Source organism: Pongo abelii, chromosome 20, assembly GCF_028885655.2.
Source record: "Pongo abelii isolate AG06213 chromosome 20, NHGRI_mPonAbe1-v2.0_pri, whole genome shotgun sequence".
Lineage (NCBI taxonomy): Eukaryota > Metazoa > Chordata > Mammalia > Primates > Hominidae > Pongo > Pongo abelii.
The window spans coordinates 51,400,181-51,419,992 of NC_072005.2; the positions used below are offsets into that span (position 1 = coordinate 51,400,181).

At 56.0% G+C, this 19,812-nt stretch overlaps 1 protein-coding gene across 3 annotated transcripts; it reads right to left on the reverse strand.

Annotated features, from left to right (window-relative positions):
* Position 1: 1 nt before the first annotated feature.
* ERCC2 (ERCC excision repair 2, TFIIH core complex helicase subunit) lies at positions 2-19,207 on the reverse strand. Of its 3 annotated transcripts, none has more exons than XM_024237959.3 (23): positions 19,038-19,207; positions 18,637-18,736; positions 17,591-17,668; positions 17,451-17,513; positions 17,150-17,263; positions 13,574-13,690; positions 13,370-13,486; positions 12,959-13,082; positions 12,770-12,866; positions 12,521-12,654; positions 12,278-12,446; positions 9,984-10,102; positions 6,081-6,150; positions 5,925-5,994; positions 5,719-5,820; positions 4,109-4,172; positions 3,174-3,295; positions 1,665-1,757; positions 1,507-1,579; positions 1,171-1,241; positions 931-1,074; positions 638-781; positions 2-129 (listed from the first exon to the last, which is right to left on the reverse strand). In XM_024237959.3, the coding sequence occupies exons 1-23, from the start codon at positions 19,040-19,042 to the stop codon at positions 37-39; spliced, it is 2,283 nt and encodes a 760-aa protein (XP_024093727.1). In that variant the 5' UTR covers positions 19,043-19,207; the 3' UTR covers positions 2-36. The 3 variants fall into 3 exon arrangements, with proteins under 3 accessions (XP_024093727.1, XP_054396672.1, XP_054396674.1); XM_054540697.2 differs by lacking the exon at positions 19,038-19,207 and adding an exon at positions 18,972-18,990; XM_054540699.2 differs by lacking the exons at positions 17,451-17,513; positions 17,591-17,668; positions 18,637-18,736; positions 19,038-19,207 and adding an exon at positions 14,066-14,139 and having other exon boundaries at positions 17,150-17,219.
* Between the last annotated feature and the right edge of the window lie 605 nt (positions 19,208-19,812).

Sequence of the window (19,812 nt, forward strand, 5' to 3'; positions counted from 1 at the left end):
GTCACCAGGAACTGTTTATGGCCCCACCCGCCCCACTCAGAGCTGCTGAGCAATCTGCTCTATCCTCTGCAGCGTCTCCTCTGATTCTAGCTGTTCCAGGCTGAGCAGGGACAGGCCCAGCTGATCCTCCTGCAGAGAACAGAGGAAAGGGAGAAGGGGGCACTGTTGGGCAGGGGCCCAGGCAGCTGCTGCACTTCCCCGACTACCCGCCCCTGATGGGCATTAGGGGTCTTCAACATGACGGCCAGTAGGGACAGGATGTTTGAATTTGGAGATGTCCGTATAATCCAGAGCGGGCCATCCGTGTCAACATAAGATGGGGCTGAGGGAGGAGCCAGTCAGGGAGTCGGAGAAGGACCGGTTTTCCCCAGGCCGGCATAGTCTCTCCTGAAAACGCCCAATGCCTCCTCACCCCAACTTCTCTCACCCTGCCTTGCCTGGGCCACCTGCTGGCATCTGTGGCCCCTCGAATCTCCCCCTACCCCCCAGAGCCTGGCACGTAGATGCACGATAAACTTTTCTTTGCTGAGGGCAAGAGGACAGGCAGGCTGAGAGTGGGGAATGGGGAGAATCCAAGGGGCCTTTCTGGAGGAGAAGCTCAGCCTGGGAGGGGCCGGGAGGGGGACGCGGGCCTCACCCGGTGGAACGGCTGTGCCATCTGCCGCAGGAAGTACTTGGCCACCTGGACACCCTCGTCCACGGTCAGATTGAGGTTGGCATCTGTGAGGTGCTCCTGGATCCAGCGGGGCAGCTTCCCCCTCTTGTCCCCACGGGCAAACCGCTGTGGGCAGGAGAGAAGGTCAGAACCCGAGTTTCGGGGAGCCTGGGCCACTCTCCACCCTGCGACCCACCCCATCTGGGAAATGAACGGGAAACAGCCTGGTTCTCAGAACCTGGGATGGGAGCACAGGGGCACCCCTGAACCTGCACCTTGTCGGCAAAGACCATGAGGCCGTAGTCCGTCTTGCCCCTGATGGCCCGACCCACACACTGGGCCGCATGGCGCATGGCATCGAAGGTAAGAAAGTCGTTCTCACGAATCTGGAACTGGTCCCGCAGGTATTCCAGCCGCGCCTGCAGATATGGAGGATGAGAAGTTGGGGAGGTGGGGGAGCCATCCCTCCCTTGGTCCTAACACTCTGGGACTCCCTGGGAGCCAGAGCTACTCACCTTGAGAATGCGGCTCTGTGTGTAGACGTAGGGGACACCAAACATGATGACGGCCCGCCCGTAGTGGTGCACTGGTGGGCAGAGGAGAGGGGCAAGGGGGGTTACAAGTGTGGCTGGTGGGACAGGGACAGCCTCACGCGACCCAGGATGCTGTGTCTGAGTGGTGGAGAGAGGGTGTGTTCCTGCCGGGTGCCTACGGACAGAGAGGAGGGGAGGGCCCCTCTGTGCACCTAGGCTGTGGGTGGGTGGTTCCCCGCAGGAGCAGGCAGCAGAGCGGGCAGGTGTTCCAGAGAGCTCTGGGAAGACACCTGGGGAGGAAGAGCCCAGTCCACTCACCAAAGTCGATTCCCTCGGACACTTTGCCCCGGGCCACTGACAGCAGGATGGCCCCGCGGCCATTCTCGCAGGCCTGAGGTGGGGAGGCCGAGACGAAAGTTAGGTCACTCCTCGGAGCCACCTCCCCCACCCCCTCCACGCTGGCCTCGCACACCCACCTCCTGGTACTTCTCCAGGGCGACACTGGTTTCGGCACCATCCTGGGTTTCAATAAAGAGCAGCTTGTTCCTCTGGATGTTCTCAAGGATCCCCTGGGGAAGGACCCAGGGAGGTCAGGGTTGGGGTGGCAGAGGGTGGGTTCAGGGCACGGCCATCCTGGTTACATCCAACTCTTCTGGGGACTCCCACATCACCATTTCTCTGGGCCTCAGCTGGCTCATCTGAGATGTGGGGAGGGAGGGTGGAATTGTCCAACCTCACTTCTTTGGGGAAACTGATCTGGGTGGGGACCAATCACCGCTGGATAAGTGGGGCAGGCATGTGGCCCAAGCGGGTGGCCAATCAGGGAACCCCAACCCCTGCCAGCGATTGGTGGAGGTGCTGACTGTGAGGCAGGCAGAGCCAATCAGAGGCTGCCCTGAGACTTCCCATATGACACTACAATATAGACAGTGTGGAGCCGATGCAAGGACAGACACAGACCAGTGGGACAGAATGGAGAGTCCAGAAACACACAGCCACCTGTGTAGTTCAGTGGGGAGAGCTTTTACTGGAGCAAGTGGATTTCCAAATGGAACCAAAAAATGAACCTTGACCCCCTACTTCACACCACATACAAAGATGAATTTGAGGTACCTCATAGACCTGGATGGGAAAGCTAAAACCACAAGCTCCTAGAAGGAAACACAGGAGCCTCTCTTTATGACCTTGGGGTAGGCAAAGGTGTCTTAAGTAGGACACAAAAGGCACCTGGGCTGTGGGGACCGGGTCACCTTTCCCGCCGCGTGGAAGCTGCCTATTGAAGCACAAGGCCGATGTCCTGGCTGTGAGGATGAGGTCCCCGCCTCCCATGCGTGCCATTCCAATACCTGGATTAGCCAAGTTCACTCACCTCACCCCAAAGTGCTTTCACCCACTCCTGAGAGCCTGGCCATGGTGTGCTCAGAGGCACAAAGTGCAGAGTGGCCTCCCCTCCCACCCATGTCCTGCTGGTCACCCAGGGCCTGGCTGTGGTGAGCCCTGTTTCCAGAATGCCCCACGACCTCCTCTACCTGCTTCCCTGAAGGGGCTCCTGCAGACCCTTGAGAGGCTCGACCCGAGTCTCGGTCCAGCCTTAATTCTCTAGAACCTTCCTCTAACCCAGCTAGAGCCACGCCTGCTACATGGGCCTCCCCACCAGGCCATCTGTGCTGGAGGATCACAGGGATGGGTAACCCCAAAGAGCAGCAGAGAAGCAAGGAACCTAGAACGTGGGGGTGACTCTACCACATGGTACTCCTCTGAGGGAGGGGCCCACATTGGGGCTTATATCTGCATTCTCAGCCTGATGTACTGGGGGCGGGGCATGGGGTGTGTGCCGCTTACACCCCATTCCTACATGCTGCACGCACTCTCCTGTCACACAGGAAACCTGTCACCATCAGAGTGTAAGAGGAATAAAGCTGACATAGCGGTGCAGTGCTAGGGGCTGAGGAGAGCAGGTGCAGGGAGGGGGTGGCCAGGCGTACCTGCTCATACCAGGAGGCCACGGTGCTCTCCATGTACTGGTAGCTGGTGAAGAAGGCCACGATGCCATCAGGGACCACAGCAGACATCTCCAGCAGGAGGTTCCCGTAGTTCCGGATCACAGCTGCAAGGGGTCAGAGGTTGGGCCCTCTCCTGACCCAGGTCCTCCTCCCTTCTGTGTCTTAGAACTAGGAGTTTCTGGAAACCCCACTGAGGCTGGCTGTCAGGCTGTTCACACACATCCCCCTCCTCCTCCTCCCGGGCGTGTTTGAGGACCCTCCTTGCCACTTCCTGAAGTCATGCCTCGCTATGTGATTTGCCATGGCCAATGACATGAGTGCAGAAGGGGCTGGGCGCTGTGGCTCACGCCTGTAATCCCAGCACTTTGGGAGGCCGAGGCGGGTGGATCATCTGAAGTCAGGAGTTTGAGATCAGCCTGGCCAACATGGCGAAACCCCGTCTCTACTAAAAATACAAAAATTAGCCCAGCATGGTGGCACACGCCTGTAATCCCACCTACTCGGGAGGCTGAGGCACGAGAATCGCTTGAACCCGCAAGGCAGAGATTGCAGTGAGCCGAGATCATGCCACTGCACTCCAGCCTAGGCAACAGAGCAAGACTCTGTCTCAAAAAAACGCCATGTGTCACTTCCAGGGGAGCACCCTTAGCAACCAGTGCACAATTCACTATGACCACTGTGATCCCGCCTGTCACACCACGCTGCCTCTGACACACCCAGCGGTGGAGGTTCCCAGGTGAGGAGACACAGGGCAGGCCCCTACCAGCTCACAGTGGACGTGTACCACGGGCAAGAAGCAAGCTCTGGGCTGAGCAACTGAGGCCAGGGATATTTGTTACAGCAGCATGACTCTGCCCATCTGACTGATACACCTCCCCTCTTGGAACCCACAGAAACCAGCCCCACTGGCAGCATACCAATATCCTCCCGGGTCTCAAATTTGGAGCTGATGGCCACCTGGTCATTGCCACGGCCGATGATCTGAAGAGAGCAACAGAGGTCATGATAAGCAAGGCAGCAGCAACTGCTCCAGCCTGAGTGCTGAACACCTGCTGGTGCTGTTCTAAGCCTTTTTTTTTTTAAATAGAGACAGGTTGTCACCATGTTGCCCAGGCTGGTCTTGAACACCTGGCCTCAAGCGACCATCCCGCCTTGGCCTCCCAAAGTGCTGGGATTACAAGCATGAGCGACCACACCCAGTCTGCTCTAAACTTTTTATAAACACAATGTCATTGAATGAACCCTCAGCAACCCTGTTATCTGCATTGCACAAATGACCTGGGCTCAGAGAAGGTGAGATGCCTGCCCAAGGTCACACAGCAAATAGGTGGCAAAGATGGAACCAGACCTGAGTCTGTCCACACTCTCCAACAGCAGCTACGCTCTAGCCAGCCCCAGGCCCCAGGCCAGCCGGATCCCGAAGAACACCCTCACCATGCCAGTGGGCATCCCACCAGCCAGCAACCTCACACAACCACCATGCGGTGCGTGGTCACTACCGGTTCACAACCTCTGACAGGCAACTCCAAAAGCCAAAAGCTCTGAACACATTTCTTTTTCAAGTTTGGCACAAACTTATTAAGTAGCAAAACCTGCCCTGCCCCGAGTCTCTCCAGAGGCCTGACTTACTCCTTAGTGTGATGCTTCCAAATCTTTTACTGCCGAAATAGGAGTTTGACTCAGGGGAGCCGCCCAGACCCCACTGAGGGCATCACACACCACACAGCATATGCTTTGTCTCTAAAGGCTGGAAAATTCTGAATTCCAAAACAAATGGCTGCACGCAGTGGCTCACGCCTGTAATCCCAGCACTTTGTGAGGACCAGGAGGGTGGTGGATCACTTGAGGTCAGGAGTTTCAGACCAGCCTGGCCAACGTGGTGAAACCCCGTCTCTACTAAAATTACAAAAATTAGCTGGGCATCATGGCACATGCCTGTAATCCCAGCTACTCAGGAGGCTGAAGCACGAGAATCACCTGAATCCAGGAGGCGGAGGTTGCAGTGAGCTGAGATCCGCACCACTGCACTCCAGCCTGGGCAACAGAGCAAGACTCCGTCTCAAAACAAAAACAAAAAACCACATCCAGCCTCGGGACTTCAGATAACGGACTGAGGGCCCAGGCTGACATGCACATGTTACAGAGACGGAGACGGAGAGGAAGGCTCACTTACCTGGGTCACAGCCAGACCACGTACCCGGCAAGATGTTAACTAAGATGCTGACTAAGCGCCTACCTGTGCCAGGCCCTGGGCGACCTAAGTGTTTTACCCCAGTTCTCTCTCTCAATCCTCTCAACCACCCTGGGAGATCGGGGAGGATACATTCCCATTTCACAGATGAGAAAACTGAGGCTTGAGAGTCGAGCCCACAGAGAAGCAGAATCAAGCCTAAGTCTGTCCGAATCCCGAACCCAGCCTCTTCGCTGTAAAGCTCTCCTGCCTGAGCAGTGGGGGAAGCGAAGGAAGGAGGGCAGCCCCTTGCTCCCATCTCCCCTCCCGGCCCCAGCCCTAGCCTCTCCCACTCACCATAGGGCAGAGGCAGACCCGTGCCAGCGTCATGGTGAAGGTTGCCATGGTGACGGGGTGGAAGTCCAGGATCTTGGGGTAGATGTCCAGCGGGGACAGTGTCTGTAGGGGGGACAGTGGGAGAGATCTCAGCAGGACTGGGCAGGGACCAGGAGGCCCATGGAGGGAGGCCAGGGACTAGGAAGGGACAGGGGAAGGGTCCTCACCCCAGATGTGATGATGACAGACTGGAAACGCTCGAATACAGGTTTGATGGCCAGCGAGGCATCCATGCAGCTGGAGAGAGATGAGGGCGGTGAGGGCCCGGGGGGCTGGGTCCCCGACCCACAGTGCATTCACACCCTCACCAGGCAGGGTCCCACCTGAAGTGCAGGATGGGGTTGGCAATGGTCGGGGTTCTGTCGTCAAAGGGCTCGATGATGATGGTGAAGCCTGCAGAGGGTAGGCAAGGAGGGGTGAGATTCCCCACTACAGCCACAGCTGCACCCACTCAGTCATTCCCTCTCCCGCTCCCTTGCTTCACCCCAGTCTCCACCCTGTACTGCCTGGGAGTGAATGGGACCAAACGTGAGCTGCTTAAGCCCCAAACCAGGCATCTGAGTCCAAAATACACCCCAACCTGTCCGCTTCGGGCCCACACCTGTGCAAACTTTCACGAAGGATCCCAAGTAGTGCCACAGCCCCGCCCACTGCTCACTCTCCCAGCACCGCAGGGGCCGCCCAGCACCCACTCCAAAGCCAGGAGCCAGAGCCTCGCGCTTTCTCCCATGACCTTTTCTTGTTTTTGTTTTTTGAGATGGAGCCTCGCTCTGTCGCCCAGGCTAGAGTGCAGTGGCATGATCTTGGCTCACTGCAAGCTCTGCCTCCTGGGTTCAAGTGATTGATTCTCCTGCCTCAGCCTCTTGAGTAGCTGGGATTATAGGTACGCCCCTCTACAACACGCTCAGCTAATTTCTGTATTTTTAGTAGAGCTGGGGGACCTCCAGTGATCCGCCCGCCTCAGGCTCCCAAAGTGCCAGGATTACAAGTATGAGCCACTGCGCCTGGCCTCCCAAGCTTTCTACCTAAGCCATCAGCAAAGCCAGGCAGCTCTGCCTCCAAAACCTACCTGCAATCCGACCACTGCCCCCGACCCCATGCAGGGCCAGCCACCATCACCTCTGCCTGGACCTATCATCCCCTGCTCGCTTCACGGCAGCCAGAGGGACCCTATGGAAACCTGAGTCCGGCCATGTCACCTCCCCGCCCCCAGAAGCCTCCCAGGGCCCCCACACGCCTCCAGTGGCCTGGTGCCTGACCTTCAAAAATCAGCAGGCTCAGTCCCCCCAGGGCCTTTACACTTGCTGGTCCCATGTGGCCTGGAAAACCTCCCAAGGCGGCTCCATTTGGTCATCTGAGACTGCTCAAAAGTCAGCCCCTCCGAGAGGCCCTCCCCAGCCACCTTTTCTACGCAGACATATTCCAACACAACAACGTATTTTTTTTCATGATTAACTGTCACTTTCTGGAATTATTTCCTTGTTTATTTGGCCGCATCTTTGCTACTGGTTTTCCCATCTGGAATATAAGTTCTGGGGGGTTAGGGATGAGATCTTTTTTGGTTCCTGCTGCTTCCAAAGTGCTGAGCCTGGCCTGTTTGTTGAAGAAATAAATGAATGAATGAATTTATATATTCAGTTTCACACAGTGAAAAAAAATCAAGTCCTCTGTGCTGGGGACACAGTGGTGACCAAGCCAGCCTTGCCCCTGCTCGCATGGGTTCGCAGTCCAGTAGGAGACAGACTTGTCCTCAGATAGCTCAGATAGTGATGACTGAGAGTGGGCAGTGCTGGGACAGAGGTGCCCAGAGGAGGGGCCTGACTCAGCCTGGAGGTCAGGGAGGGCTTCCTGGAGAAGACATCTCTACTAAGCTGAAAAGCTAAGGATGAGGGGGAAGTGGTTGGGGGATGAGGAAGATGAGGAAGGATGATCCAGGTGAAAGAACATGAGGTGTTGGCAGATGGGAAATAGTGGGTAGAGAATGACAAAGGCAGGGATGGAAGATGGGGCAGGACAGAGAGACAGAGAGAAGCAGCAGCCAGCCGGCATCGCTACCCAGCCCCAGGGCAGGGGCCCAGATCTCCATCCTCCTGTCAGGCCCTGCCGCAGGACATGAGGCCCGATCTGGTTTCCTGGGTACAGGAGAAACCCCCAGGAGGCAGACTGAGCCCCTGGTCAGCTTCACGCTGAGGATGGGGAGGGAACACTGGCCCATAAAGCCTCCATAATGATGGCCCTCTCTTGCAACCTGAAAATCTGAGCATCAGCCTCTACTCTTGTCCCTAGTGCCAAAGCCCAGGCACCACGCTCCCCACATCCCAGCCTCTCTACCTCCCACATCTCTCTCCAAACCACACCTCTCTCTCTCCCCATGGCCACATCCTGGCCAAGGCACCTCCCCTCCTGCTCAAGTCCCTGCCTGCCACCCAGTCTCCTGCCTCTAGTCTCTGCCAGAAAAACTTTCTTTTTTTTTTTTTTTTTTGAGATGGATTCTCATTTTTGCCCAGGCTGGAGTGCAGCTGGTGTGATCTCGGCTCACTGCAACCTCTGCCTCCCAGGTTCAAGCAATTCTCCTGCCTCAGCCTCCTGAGTAGTTGCAACTACAGGTGCGCACCACCACGTCCAGCTAATTTTTGTATTTTTAGTAGAGACGGGGTTTCACCATGTTGGTCAGGCTGGTCTCGAACTCCTGACCTCAGGTGATCCACCCACCTCGGCCTCCCAAAGTGCTGGGATTACAGACATGAGCCACTACGTCAGGCCTATTTTTTTTTTTTTTTGAGACGGAGTCTTTGCTCTGTCGCCCAGGCTGGAGTGCAGTGGCACGATCTCGGCTCACTGCAAGCTCTGCCTCCTGAGTTCACGCCATTCTCCTGCCTCAGCCTCCTGAGTAGCTGGGACTACAGGCGCCCGCCACCACGCCCGGCTAATTTTTCGTATTTTTAGTAGAGACGGGGTTTCACCGTGTTAGCCAGGATGGTCTCCATCTCCTGACCTCGCGATCCGCCTGCCTTGGCCTCCCAAAATACTGGGATTACAGGCGTAAGCCACCACGCCCAGCCTTTTTTTTTTTTTTGAGACGAAGTCTTGCTCTGTCGCCCAGGCTGGAGTGCAGTGCCACAATCTTGGCTCACTGTAATCTCTGCCTCCTGGGCTCAAGCAATTCTCCTGCCTCAGCCTCTCAAGTAGCTGGGATTATAGGAGCCCGCCACCATGCCTGGCAAATTGTTGTATTTTTAGTAGAGACAAGTTTTACCATGTTGGTCAGGCTGGTCTCAAACTCCTGACCTCAAGTGATCTGCCCACCTCGGCACCCCAAACTGCTGGGATTATGGGCGTGAGCCACCATGTCCGGCCCTGGCTAATTTTTGCATTTTTAGTAAAGACGGGGTTTCGCCACGTTCACCAGGCTGGTCTCGAACTCCTGACCTCAGGTCATCTGCCTGCCTCACCGTCCCAAAGTGCTGGGATTACAGGCATGAGCCACCACGTCCGGCACCCAGAAGAAATCTTTCCAAAGCACAAATCTGGGCCGGGTGCGGTGGCTCACGCCTGTAATCCCAGCACTTTGGGAGGCCGAGGCCAGTGGATCATGAGGTCGGGAGATTGAGACCATCCTGGCCAACACGGCGAAACCCCATCTCTACTAAAAATATAAAAATTAGCTGGGCATAGTGGCACGCGCCTGTAGTCCCAGATATTCGCGAGGCTGAGGCAGGAGAATTGCTTGAACCCAGGAGGTGGAGGCTGCAGTGAGCCGAGATCACACCACTGCACTCAAGCCTGGCAACAGAGCAAGACTGTCTCAATAAAAAAAAAAAAAAAAAAAAAAAAAGCACAAAGCACAAATCTGACCTGGCACCTTGGTTGCTAGAACCTGCCATGGCTCCCCAGTGCCCTCAGGAGCACAAAGATCAACTCATTACCGTGCCCTCTAGTGTGAGCTGACCCCATAGAATTTCTCTGGCCTCATCCCTTACCACTGCCCATGCCATCCTTCTCCACTCTGCAGCCTGAGAAGTCTTTGAAAATATAAATCTGAGCACAAGGCTTACTCAAGGACCAACTATGGCTCCCCACTGCCTTCAAAATAGAGCCCACACTTCCAAGCCAAGCCCCACAAAGCCCTGTGTGTCCAAGTTCCTGCCAACAACCCTCTAGACTCTGCTGGGACCCTGATTCCAGCTGCTAGGAGGCCCAGCAGGGACAGAAAAAGGTGAGCTTACCTTTGGCATAGGTGCTGACAAGGGTGGCAAAGTTAGCAAGGAGGGTGAGCGGGGAGAAGTCAGCAAGGTCAGTGATCTCTAGAGTGTACAGCAGGGACCGGAGGCGTTCAGCACAGAATCTGGTGGGGAGGAGAGACGGGGTCAGGGGGGCAGACGGAAGCATGAGCAGGACCAGCAGCCCTGCGTCCGCCATCACGGCGGTCACGTGCCTGTCTCCCCAGACAGTGGGCACTCCTCTGCCATCGTGGTCATGTTCCTGTCTCCCCAGACAATGGGCACTTGGTGAGGGCGGGCACTGGGCCTGTTTTGGAAACTTGCACCCCCACGCTGTAAACCTGCATGTCACCAACAGCCACTGCCACATAATGGCACAGACAGAGCAATAATCAGACACTCCAGAGTCATGTGGTCACTTGTCACACCTGCTAGCACTACCTCCTAAGTGGGTTCTTTTATTTCTTTTTTTCTTTTTTTTTTTTTTTCAGACGGAGTCTTGCCCTGTCATCCAAGCTAGAGAGCACTGGCGCCATCTTGGCTCACTGCAACCTCCGCCTCCCAATCAAATGATTCTCCTGCCTCGGCCTCCCAAGTAGCTGGGATTACAGGTGCCTGCCACCACACTCAGCTAATTTTTGTACTTTTAGTAGAGATGAGCTTTCACTATGTTGGCCAGGCTGGTCTCAAACTTCTGACCTCGTGATCCACCTGCCTCGGCCTCCCAAAGTGCTGCGATGACAGGTGTGAGCCACTGCACCCGGCCCTAAGTGGGTTCTGATCAAAACAAGAGACGCACAATCACACCCAGAACCCCCCAGTCATGGTATTAATCCTGCATGGCCACATGGTCACGCATTCACACCCAGAACCCCTCCCACTGCCTCTCATGCACCTGCGGGGACACACACGGTGTCGGAAGCCCATGGGCTCACAGAGGAATGCAGTCATCACCCACATCCCACAGAGTCCCAGGATACCGCGTCCACACACTCACTCATGTGCAGGCCGCTCGGCCACAACCGCACACAGGCAGGGCCGAGGCTCTCAGCCTCAGGGACGGGTCATGGAGCAGCTGGCTTTGAAGCCAGGCGGGCAGCCGCACTTGCAAACCTGCCTCCCACACGTCAGCCCTCCCAGCCTGGCTCCTCTAACCCCGGGCGCCTACCCTGGCTGGTCGCTAGCTGGGGATGAGTCTGTCCCCTCCACTGGGCCATGGAGCCTCTACGGCTGTGTCCCCAGCATGGAGCAGGCACTTGGGGAATATGTGTTGAGTGACTGAGATCCCCTCTGTGCCCTCACAAGTCTCCAATCCTGGGGAAGATGGGCAAACCCACACGGAAGGTGGCTTCACCCACAGAGGCAGGGCAGCCAGGGCCTTTGGAGCCCACAAGCCTGGCTTCAAGCCCCAACTATCGGGCACAGTGCTGTGTGGCTCTGAGCAAAGGCTTCCCCTCTGGGAGTCCCAGCGTCCTCATTTGCAGGGTGGGGATGCTGTACTGGGGGTGCAACTGAGGTAAGGAACATAAAGGGCTTAGCTCCTCCTTAGTGCTCAGGGCAGGGTAGGTGATTGGCTTCGCTGCTCTCTCATTAACCACCACAGAACCCTGTGAAGTAAAGATCCGACTCCCTGGCCATTTTACAAAGCAGGAAACTGCAGTTCAGAGAAGACCCGTGACTCACCCAAAGGAAAAGCCCCCTCGTATCCCTTGGTCATTCTCTGCCTGCCCTGTGCCTCAAGAGACTGACTCCCCCAAAATGCGCCCAGCCTGCTCCATGGGGACGCCCCTGCCCTCAGGTTTGGAAGATTAGAGGCATCGGTGCGAAGAGACATGGGCCGGGGCCTCCTCCCCCAGCTCCCAGCCTGCGAGGCTCAGGTTCTGGTTTCTGCTCCCAGCAGGAGCCCCTGTCCAGGCTCCCACCAGTTGGTTCTCAACATACTCCCTCCCTGCCGCTGTGGCCTGGCTTAGCTCCCAGCTCTCACCTCCCACCCTCCTTGGCTCCTCCCCCAGCCTGCCCCTCTGTAAATGGTGCTCCCACTACACTCTCCTGCGTGGGGTAGATTCTCCAATCCAGCCACGTGTTGCCTGCCAGGCCCCTGCCCAACGCAGGGACCCAGGATCAGTTCCAACCTTGCTCCCGGACCTGCCAGGTTAGACCAGACAGGGTCCCACGTGCCTCGCCCAGCTCACTCACTCCTGACGCTGCAATGGTGACCCGGGGCTACAGGCGTGGAGGACACGGCTCTGCATAACCGGGACCTGCCGAGCCCCCACCCCGCGCACTGTCTGGGGCCGCACCTGAGGGGCTTGCGCTGGATGCACACGCGCTGGGCCAGGCCGCTCAGGAAGGCGGGCGGGCTCTCCTGCACCACATGCTGCACACGCAGCCGCCACTTCACGTACTCCAGTAGCCGCCGCAGGAAGCCCAGGAAATGCTCGGCCGTGCGGATGGAGCCAGGCACCGCCTCTGCGAGGAGACGCTATCAGCGGCCACGGGGAGGCGGGAAAGGGACTGGGGGGCAGCGGGGGGTGGGGGCTCACCCTGCAGCACTTCGTCCGGCAGCACGGGGTTGGCCAGGTGGGCGTCCGTCTCCCGGGCGACGCTGGCCTCCCGCAGCCCCTCCACCAGACGCCGGTACTCGTCCCGCAGGCGCTGCTCGTCTGTCTCTTTGATCCTGCGGGGAGATGAGCTGGGGCTGAGACGGGGCTGGCAACCCTGGTGACAAGTCAGACAGAGGCCAGGGTCCCAGGGGCAGGGCGGGCACCACCGCCAGCCGTCCCCAGCCCCACCTGAGCACCGTCTTCTGCAGGGTCTCCAGGTTGCCCTGGCACCGGTCAAGGGTCCGGCGGGTGAGGTTGACGCTCATGGAGTCGATGCAGACGTTGTCTGGAGAAGGGGGAGACAGCCGGCTCAGGCAGGCCTGCAGGGGCCTCACTCAGAGGGGCTGGCGTCCCTTTGGCCCCTGGCGCCCCCCTCACCAATGTTGTGGGCCTCGTCGAAGACCACGACAGCCTTGCGGGCCAGTTCCTTGGACACCAGGTCTGCAATCTTGGGGTCCAGGAGGTAGTGGTAGCTATACACCACCACATTGGCATGCAGGATCTCGGGGACCAGGGAGCAGGGTTACCAGGGCCCTGCCACCCCAACCCCTACCCCTACCCCTGGCCACACTGGCCCGTCACTCCCACACAGGCCTGCAGAGGCAGACACAGGCCAGGCAGAAGTATGAGCGGATGGATAGAGACAGACCAACAGATACGGGCACCCACCAAGAGGGAGATGCCGACAGGCAGACTCACAGCAAGCAACAGACAGACATGTGCAGACAGATGGGGGGGCAGCCCACACCCTCACACTTGCCCCTCTGCCCACCCCACCAGCCTCCTCACTGAGTATCGAGCAAGGAAGTATGGGCACCAGCCCTGGCGCCGCCCCAGGGCCTTCAGGTCATCCAGGTTGTAGATGCCAGCGGAGAGGGGCACCTCACGCCCATGGGCATCAAATTCCTGGGACAAGAGTGCCAGGGGTCAGGGAGGCTGCCTGCCCCAGGCAACCCGTCCTGCCTCCCTCCCTCAGCCCTGCCCTCCAGGAACCTCATAGAAGCGGCAGTGCGGCAGGCTGGTATCATGCTGGTACTGCGCCCGCACATAGGAGGCTGTGAGGCTGTGGCATTTCCCATCGACGTCCTTCCCAAAGCGAAGGGGTGTCACCTGGGGGTGTGGGGCATCTTAGCATCCAGACAGGGTGGAAACCCAACCACTCTTCAAACCCAGGTCTCCACACCTCCCAGCTGGCTGGGGTTTTGGACAACTTGAACCTCAGTCTGTTGCATTATTAGTTAAGACACGTGGGAACTTAATACAGGGATACGAGAGTAGTAAAATTGGGCTGGGCGCGGTGGCTCACGCCTGTAATCCCAGCACTTTGTGAGGCTGAGGTGGGGAGATCACGAGGTCAGGAGTTTGAGACCAGCCTGGCCGACATGGTGAAACCCTGTCTCCACTAAAAATACATTAGCCAGGCGTGGTGGCGCACGCCTGTAATCCCAGTTACTCGGGAGGCTGAGGCAGGAGAATCGCTTGTACCTGGAAGGCGGAGGTTGCAGTGAGCAGAGATTGCGCCATAGCACTCCAGCCTGGGCGACAGAGAGAGACACCATCTCAAAAAAATAAGTAAAAATAAAAATACAAAAATGAGTCAGGTGTGGTGGTGCACACTTCGAATCCCAGCTACTCAGGAGGCTGAGGCAGGAGACTCCCTTGAACCCAGGAGGCAGAGGTTGCAGTGAGCCGAGATCATGCCACTGTACTCCATCCTGGGCCATGGAGTGAGACTCCCTCTCAAAAAAAAAAAGAGTAGTAAAATTGTTACATTCTTACAAGTTATACATACATATTTTTGGAGACAAGTCACTCCGCTACTCAGGCTGGAATGCAGTGGCGCAATCACGGCTCACTACATCCTTGACCTCCCAGGCTTAAGTGATCCTTCCCCCACTCAGCCTCCCGAGTAGCTGAGGCCACAGGTGTGCACCACCATGCCCAGCTAATTTTTGTCTTCTTAGTCGATATGAGGTCTTGCTATGTTGCCCAGGCTGGTCTCAAACTCCTGGTCTCAAGCAATCCTCCCACCTCAGCCTCCCAAAGCGCTGGGATTACAGGCTGAGCCACAGCACCCAGCCAGCCAAAACTAATATTTTATTTTATTTTATTATTTATTATTTTTTGAGATGGAGTCTTGCTCTGTTGCCCAGGCTGGAGTGCAATGGCACGATCTCAGCTCACCACAATCTCCGCCTCCCAGGTTCAAGCGATTCTCCTGTCTCAGCCTCCCGAGTAGCTGGGATTACAGACATGTGCCACCACACCCAGCTAATTTTGTCTTTTTAGTAGTGATGGGGTTTCTCCATGTTGATTAAGCTGGTCTCGAACTCCTGATCTCAGGTGATTCACCCGCCTCAGCCTCCCAAAGTGCTGGGATTACAGGCGTGAGCCACCACGCCCGGCCCAAAACTAATATTTTAAAACAATAAGCCTGAAAAATCTTTAGCATATAGGTTGAGGATAACTACTTCATCCTTGGAAATGCCAAAACACATAGAACCCTGGCAGGGCCTAAGAATCAAAGGAAGTTCCGCACAGTCTGGGACTCCCCTTACCCCTGACCTGCTCTGTACCCTCTAAGGCACCATCACAGCCTAAGGCTATCTTTCTGAAGAACAAATCCTTTTCCTATGCCAAAGGGAAAGCTCCAAGGCAGCCAGCCCTTCCTTCTTCATTTCCCCTTTCATCAGTCACCGAGGCCTGTGCTCTTTGTCATCCACTAGATGTATTATTTCTAATATATTCTTAGAAATAATGCGATATAATATATAGTCTGTGGGCCCAGTGTGGGAGTTTGAGACCAGCCTGGCCAACATGATGAAACCCCATCTCTATTAAAAATACAAAAAACTAGCCGGGCGTGGTGGTGGGCGCCTGTAATCCCAGCTACTCAGGAAACTGAGGCAGAAGAATCGCTTGAACCTGGGAGGTGGAGGTTGTAGTGAACCGAGATCACGCCACTGCACTCTAGCCTGGGCAACAAGAGTGAAACTCCGTCTCAAAAATAATAATAATAAATAAGGCTAGGCACGATGGCTCATGCCTGTAATCCCAGCACTTTGGGAGGCTAAGGCGGGCGGATCACGAGGTTGGGAGTTAGAGACCAGCCTAACCAACATGGTGAAACACTGTCTCTACTAAAAACACACAAATTAGCCGGGTGTAGTAGGGCGCCTCTAATCCTAGCTACTCAGGAGGCTGAGGCAGGAGAATTGCTTGAACCTGGGAGGCGGAGCTTGCAGTGAGCCAAGATCACTCCACTGCACTCCAGCCTGGGTGACAGAGTGAGACTCCGTCTCAAAAACAAACAAACAAACAAAATATACACACACACACACACAAATAAAAACATATATACACACACATATATATGTAAGTATAATATATACACATATATACATTCTGTGAGTTACCACACGTAAAGTATTCAGAACAGTGCCTGGCACACAGTGAGTACAATTTTTTTTTTTTTTTTGAGACGGAGTTTCACTCTTGTTGCCCAGGCTGGAGTGCAGTGGTGCGATCTTGGCTCACTGCAACCTCCCCCTCAGGGGTTTGAGCGATTCTCCTGTCTCAGCCTCCCAAGTAGCTGGGATTACAGGCATGTGCCCAGCTAATTTTTCTATTTTTTTTCAGTAGAGATGGGGTTTCTCCATATTGGCCAGGCTGGTCTCGAACTCCCGACCTCAGGCGTCCACCCGCCTCGGCCTCCCAAAGTGCTGGGATTATAGGCGTGAGCCACCACGCCCAGCCAAGTACAATGATTTTATAGCATAATTTAATGATAACAACTAATATTGTATTTGACATATATTGTTATGCATATAAATATCATGACAATTTCTTTTTTTTTTAGACAGAGTCTTACTCTGTCACCCAGGCTGGAGTGCAGTGGCATGACCTCAGCTCACTGCAACCTCTGCCTCCCGGGTACAAGTGATTGGCATTACCAATGTATACACCACCAGCCCCGGCTAATTTTTCTATTTTTAGTAGAAATGGGGTTTCGCCGTGTTGGCCAGGGTGGTCTCGAACTCCTGACCTCAAATGATCTGCCCACCTCAGACTCCCAAAGTGCTGGGACTATAGGCATGAACCACCGCACCTGGCGTATCATGAGAATTTCTAACATTCTTTTAGCTCTTTGTACATGCTAAGGGCATCGGCTGCAACATTTCACCCAATTTTATTATCAGCAACCTTATGAGGCAGGTACATAATTATCCCCATTTTACAGAAAGGAAGACTGAGGCCCAGGTGGCAGAAAATGACTCTCCATAAATACCCGGCTAGTAAGTTTCAGAGCCAGGAAACCAGGCCTGCCAGAGACTCTCACAGCTGCCTTTTTAACCTCTCCCAGCCTGGGGAGAATTCGAAGACTCCCTGGAGGAAGTGTGCTTGCCTGGGCTACAATGAATGAGAATTTGACCACTGAGACAGGAATTCTGTGTGTAGCCACCGCATGCCTTTGCAAAAGATCCGGCCTGGGGATCCAGGACTTGTGGCTGGATGAAAGAGTTTCCTCTACCTCTGGGCTAAGGGCAAGGAGAAGGAATGGGTGCTCACCTCAGGGTGAATACACAAGTTTTTGCGGGAGCTCAGAGCCAGCCCCAGAAACTGCAGCTTCTCGCCCTCCTGCTTCTCATAGAAGTTGAGCAACTTTCGAAGCTCTTCAATCACCTACTCCAAAGTTGAGGGGGCAGGGGGAGCTCGTGTTCATTGGAGGCACCAACCCCTGCCCTGCCAGGTCCCAGCCTCTTCCCCAGCTTCCCAAACACCCCCAAAAGCTGGTGACGGCCACCACCAGGGGGACCAATGGGGCCTAGGGAACAGTGGGGCTGGAGCACCAGGATGAGTCCCGGCTCACCTTCTCAATCTCCGGCACAGTTCTTGAGCAGTAGATGAGTTTGGTCACCTCCAGCGGATATGCCTGCCGATAACAAGCGGACTCAGTCCCTGTCCCGCCCCTTCCTTTGTCTGCCTTTACGGGTTCAGCGCATCACTCACCCGCTGGTATGCCATGATCAGGGCCAACAGGGACACTGTCTTCCCAGTGCCTGAGGGCATCTCCAGAACTCCATGACCCTGCATGTTGGGGACCAGAGGGGCAACACACAGGGTCTCAGAACCTTGGGCACACAAACTCTGGGGACTCTCCCCGACCCCCAATGCCACCAACTCAGAACAGCAGGATAACACAGCAGCAGTTAAGATTGGGCAGTGGGTTTGAACCTCACTTCTGCCTCCTCCTTGTTGAGTGGTCTTAGGCAAGTACCTTCACCTCCCCAGACCTCAGTATCCCTATCTCTAAAATCGGCCTAAGGCCAGGTGTGGTGGCTCACACCTGTAATCCCAGCACTTTGGGAGGCCGAGGCAGGTGGATCACCTGAGGTCAGAAGTTCCGAGACCAGCTGGGCCAACAAGGTGAAACCCTGTCTCTACTAAAAATACAAAAAATTAACCGGATGTGGTGGCGCGCACCTGTAATTCAATCTCAAAAATAAATAAATAAAATAAAATGGGCCTAATAATAAAATCTTCCTCATAAGATGACTATGAGGATTAGTGAGAAATTGCAGGTTAAATATTTAGCACAGTAGCTGATATATAGTGAATTTTTCTCCCTTCTTTTTTAAGAGACAGGTCTCACTCTGTTGCCCAGGCTGGAATGCAGTGGCACAATCATGACTCACTGCAGCCTCCAACTCCTGGCCTCAAGCGATCCTCCTGCCTCAGCCTCCCGAGTAGCTGGGATTACAGGCGCCCGCCAACACACCTGGCTAATTTTTTATTAGCCAGTTGGCCAGGCTGGTCTCCAACTCCTGACCTCAAGTGATCCGCCCGCCTCGGCCTCCCAAAGCGCTGGGATTACAGGCGCGAGCCACCGCGCCCAGCCTATTCACCATTATTATTTTAGATAACGGAAGATTATGGGGTCCTGGATTCCCAAGGACCTCGGACTTCTAAAATCCAGACGTGCTGCAATCTGTCTTAGGCCCAGGCGTGGCAGCCCCACCGGTCGAGTGGGCGGGTCGGGCCCACCGGCCACCCACCTTGGCGTCCAGCGTGCGTTTGAGCTCCCGCATGTAGGAGAACTGCTCGGGGTAGATGTAGTCGTACGGGAAGTAGACCAGGAGCCCGTCCACGTTGAGCCTGGAGGCAGGGGCTGCTGGGTCAGTTCCCGTCCCCTCAGCCCCTCTCCCGCCTCCACACTGCCCGGTCGGCGGGCCCAGGAGGGTGACCTGCCCGGCGCCCCCGGTAACCCTCAGGTCCTCAGGAGCCTCGGGGCCCCCTCAGTGTCTCCTCGCTATCACCGCTGCTCCCTGCAGCTGCCCCCGCTCCACCCCTTCAGCCTCCCCTCGCCCCCTGGGGACCCAGGCGCGCCCACCGATGACCCCATCTTCAAGACCCCCCGAGCCCGCTAGCGAGCCGCGACCCCCAGCCCCCTTCTCACTTCATGGCGCCGGCCAGACTGTGCAGCGGCGTCGACCCGCCTCTCTCATGAATATTCAGCGAGAGGCCGGGTCGTGGACATCCTCGAGGGCTCGCTCCACCTACATTACGAGACCATTGGTTGACCTGCCCATCAATCCGCTAGGGCAGAGCCAATCGGGATACTGCGCGTGCGCACGGAAAAGCGAGGGCTGCTGACTCTCGGGAGAGGCGGTGCGGGAGGCGTCACTGAGGATCGTCGAGGGCCAATCAAAAAGAAAACATGGAAGGGAGAGAGCCGAGAGTCTCGATCTCATTCCCTAGAATTTGGTCCTCCTGCGCCTGCCAAGATTGTCTGAGTATTGATCGAACCCAGGAGTTCGAGATCAGCTTGAGCAAGATAGCGAGAACCCCCGCCCCTCCACCTCGTCTCAAAAAAAAAAAAAAAAAAAATCGTCTCAGTAGCGAATAGTCTAACGGAGAATGACAGGGAAATTGGTGATCCTTTCTGGGCCCAAGAGTTAGAAATGGCTTTGCAGGCCGGGCGCGGTGGCTCAAGCCTGTAATCCCAGCACTTTGGGAGGCTGAGGCAGGTGGATCACCTGAGGTCGGGAGTTCAAGACCAGCCTGACCAACATGGAGAAACCCTGTCTCTACTAAAAATACAAAATTAGCCGGGCGTGCTGGCACATACCTGTAATCCCAGCTACTCGGGAGGCTGAAGCAGAATTGCTTGAACCCAGGAGGCAGAGGTTGCAGTGAGCAGAGATGGCGCCGTCGCACTCTAGCCTGGGCAA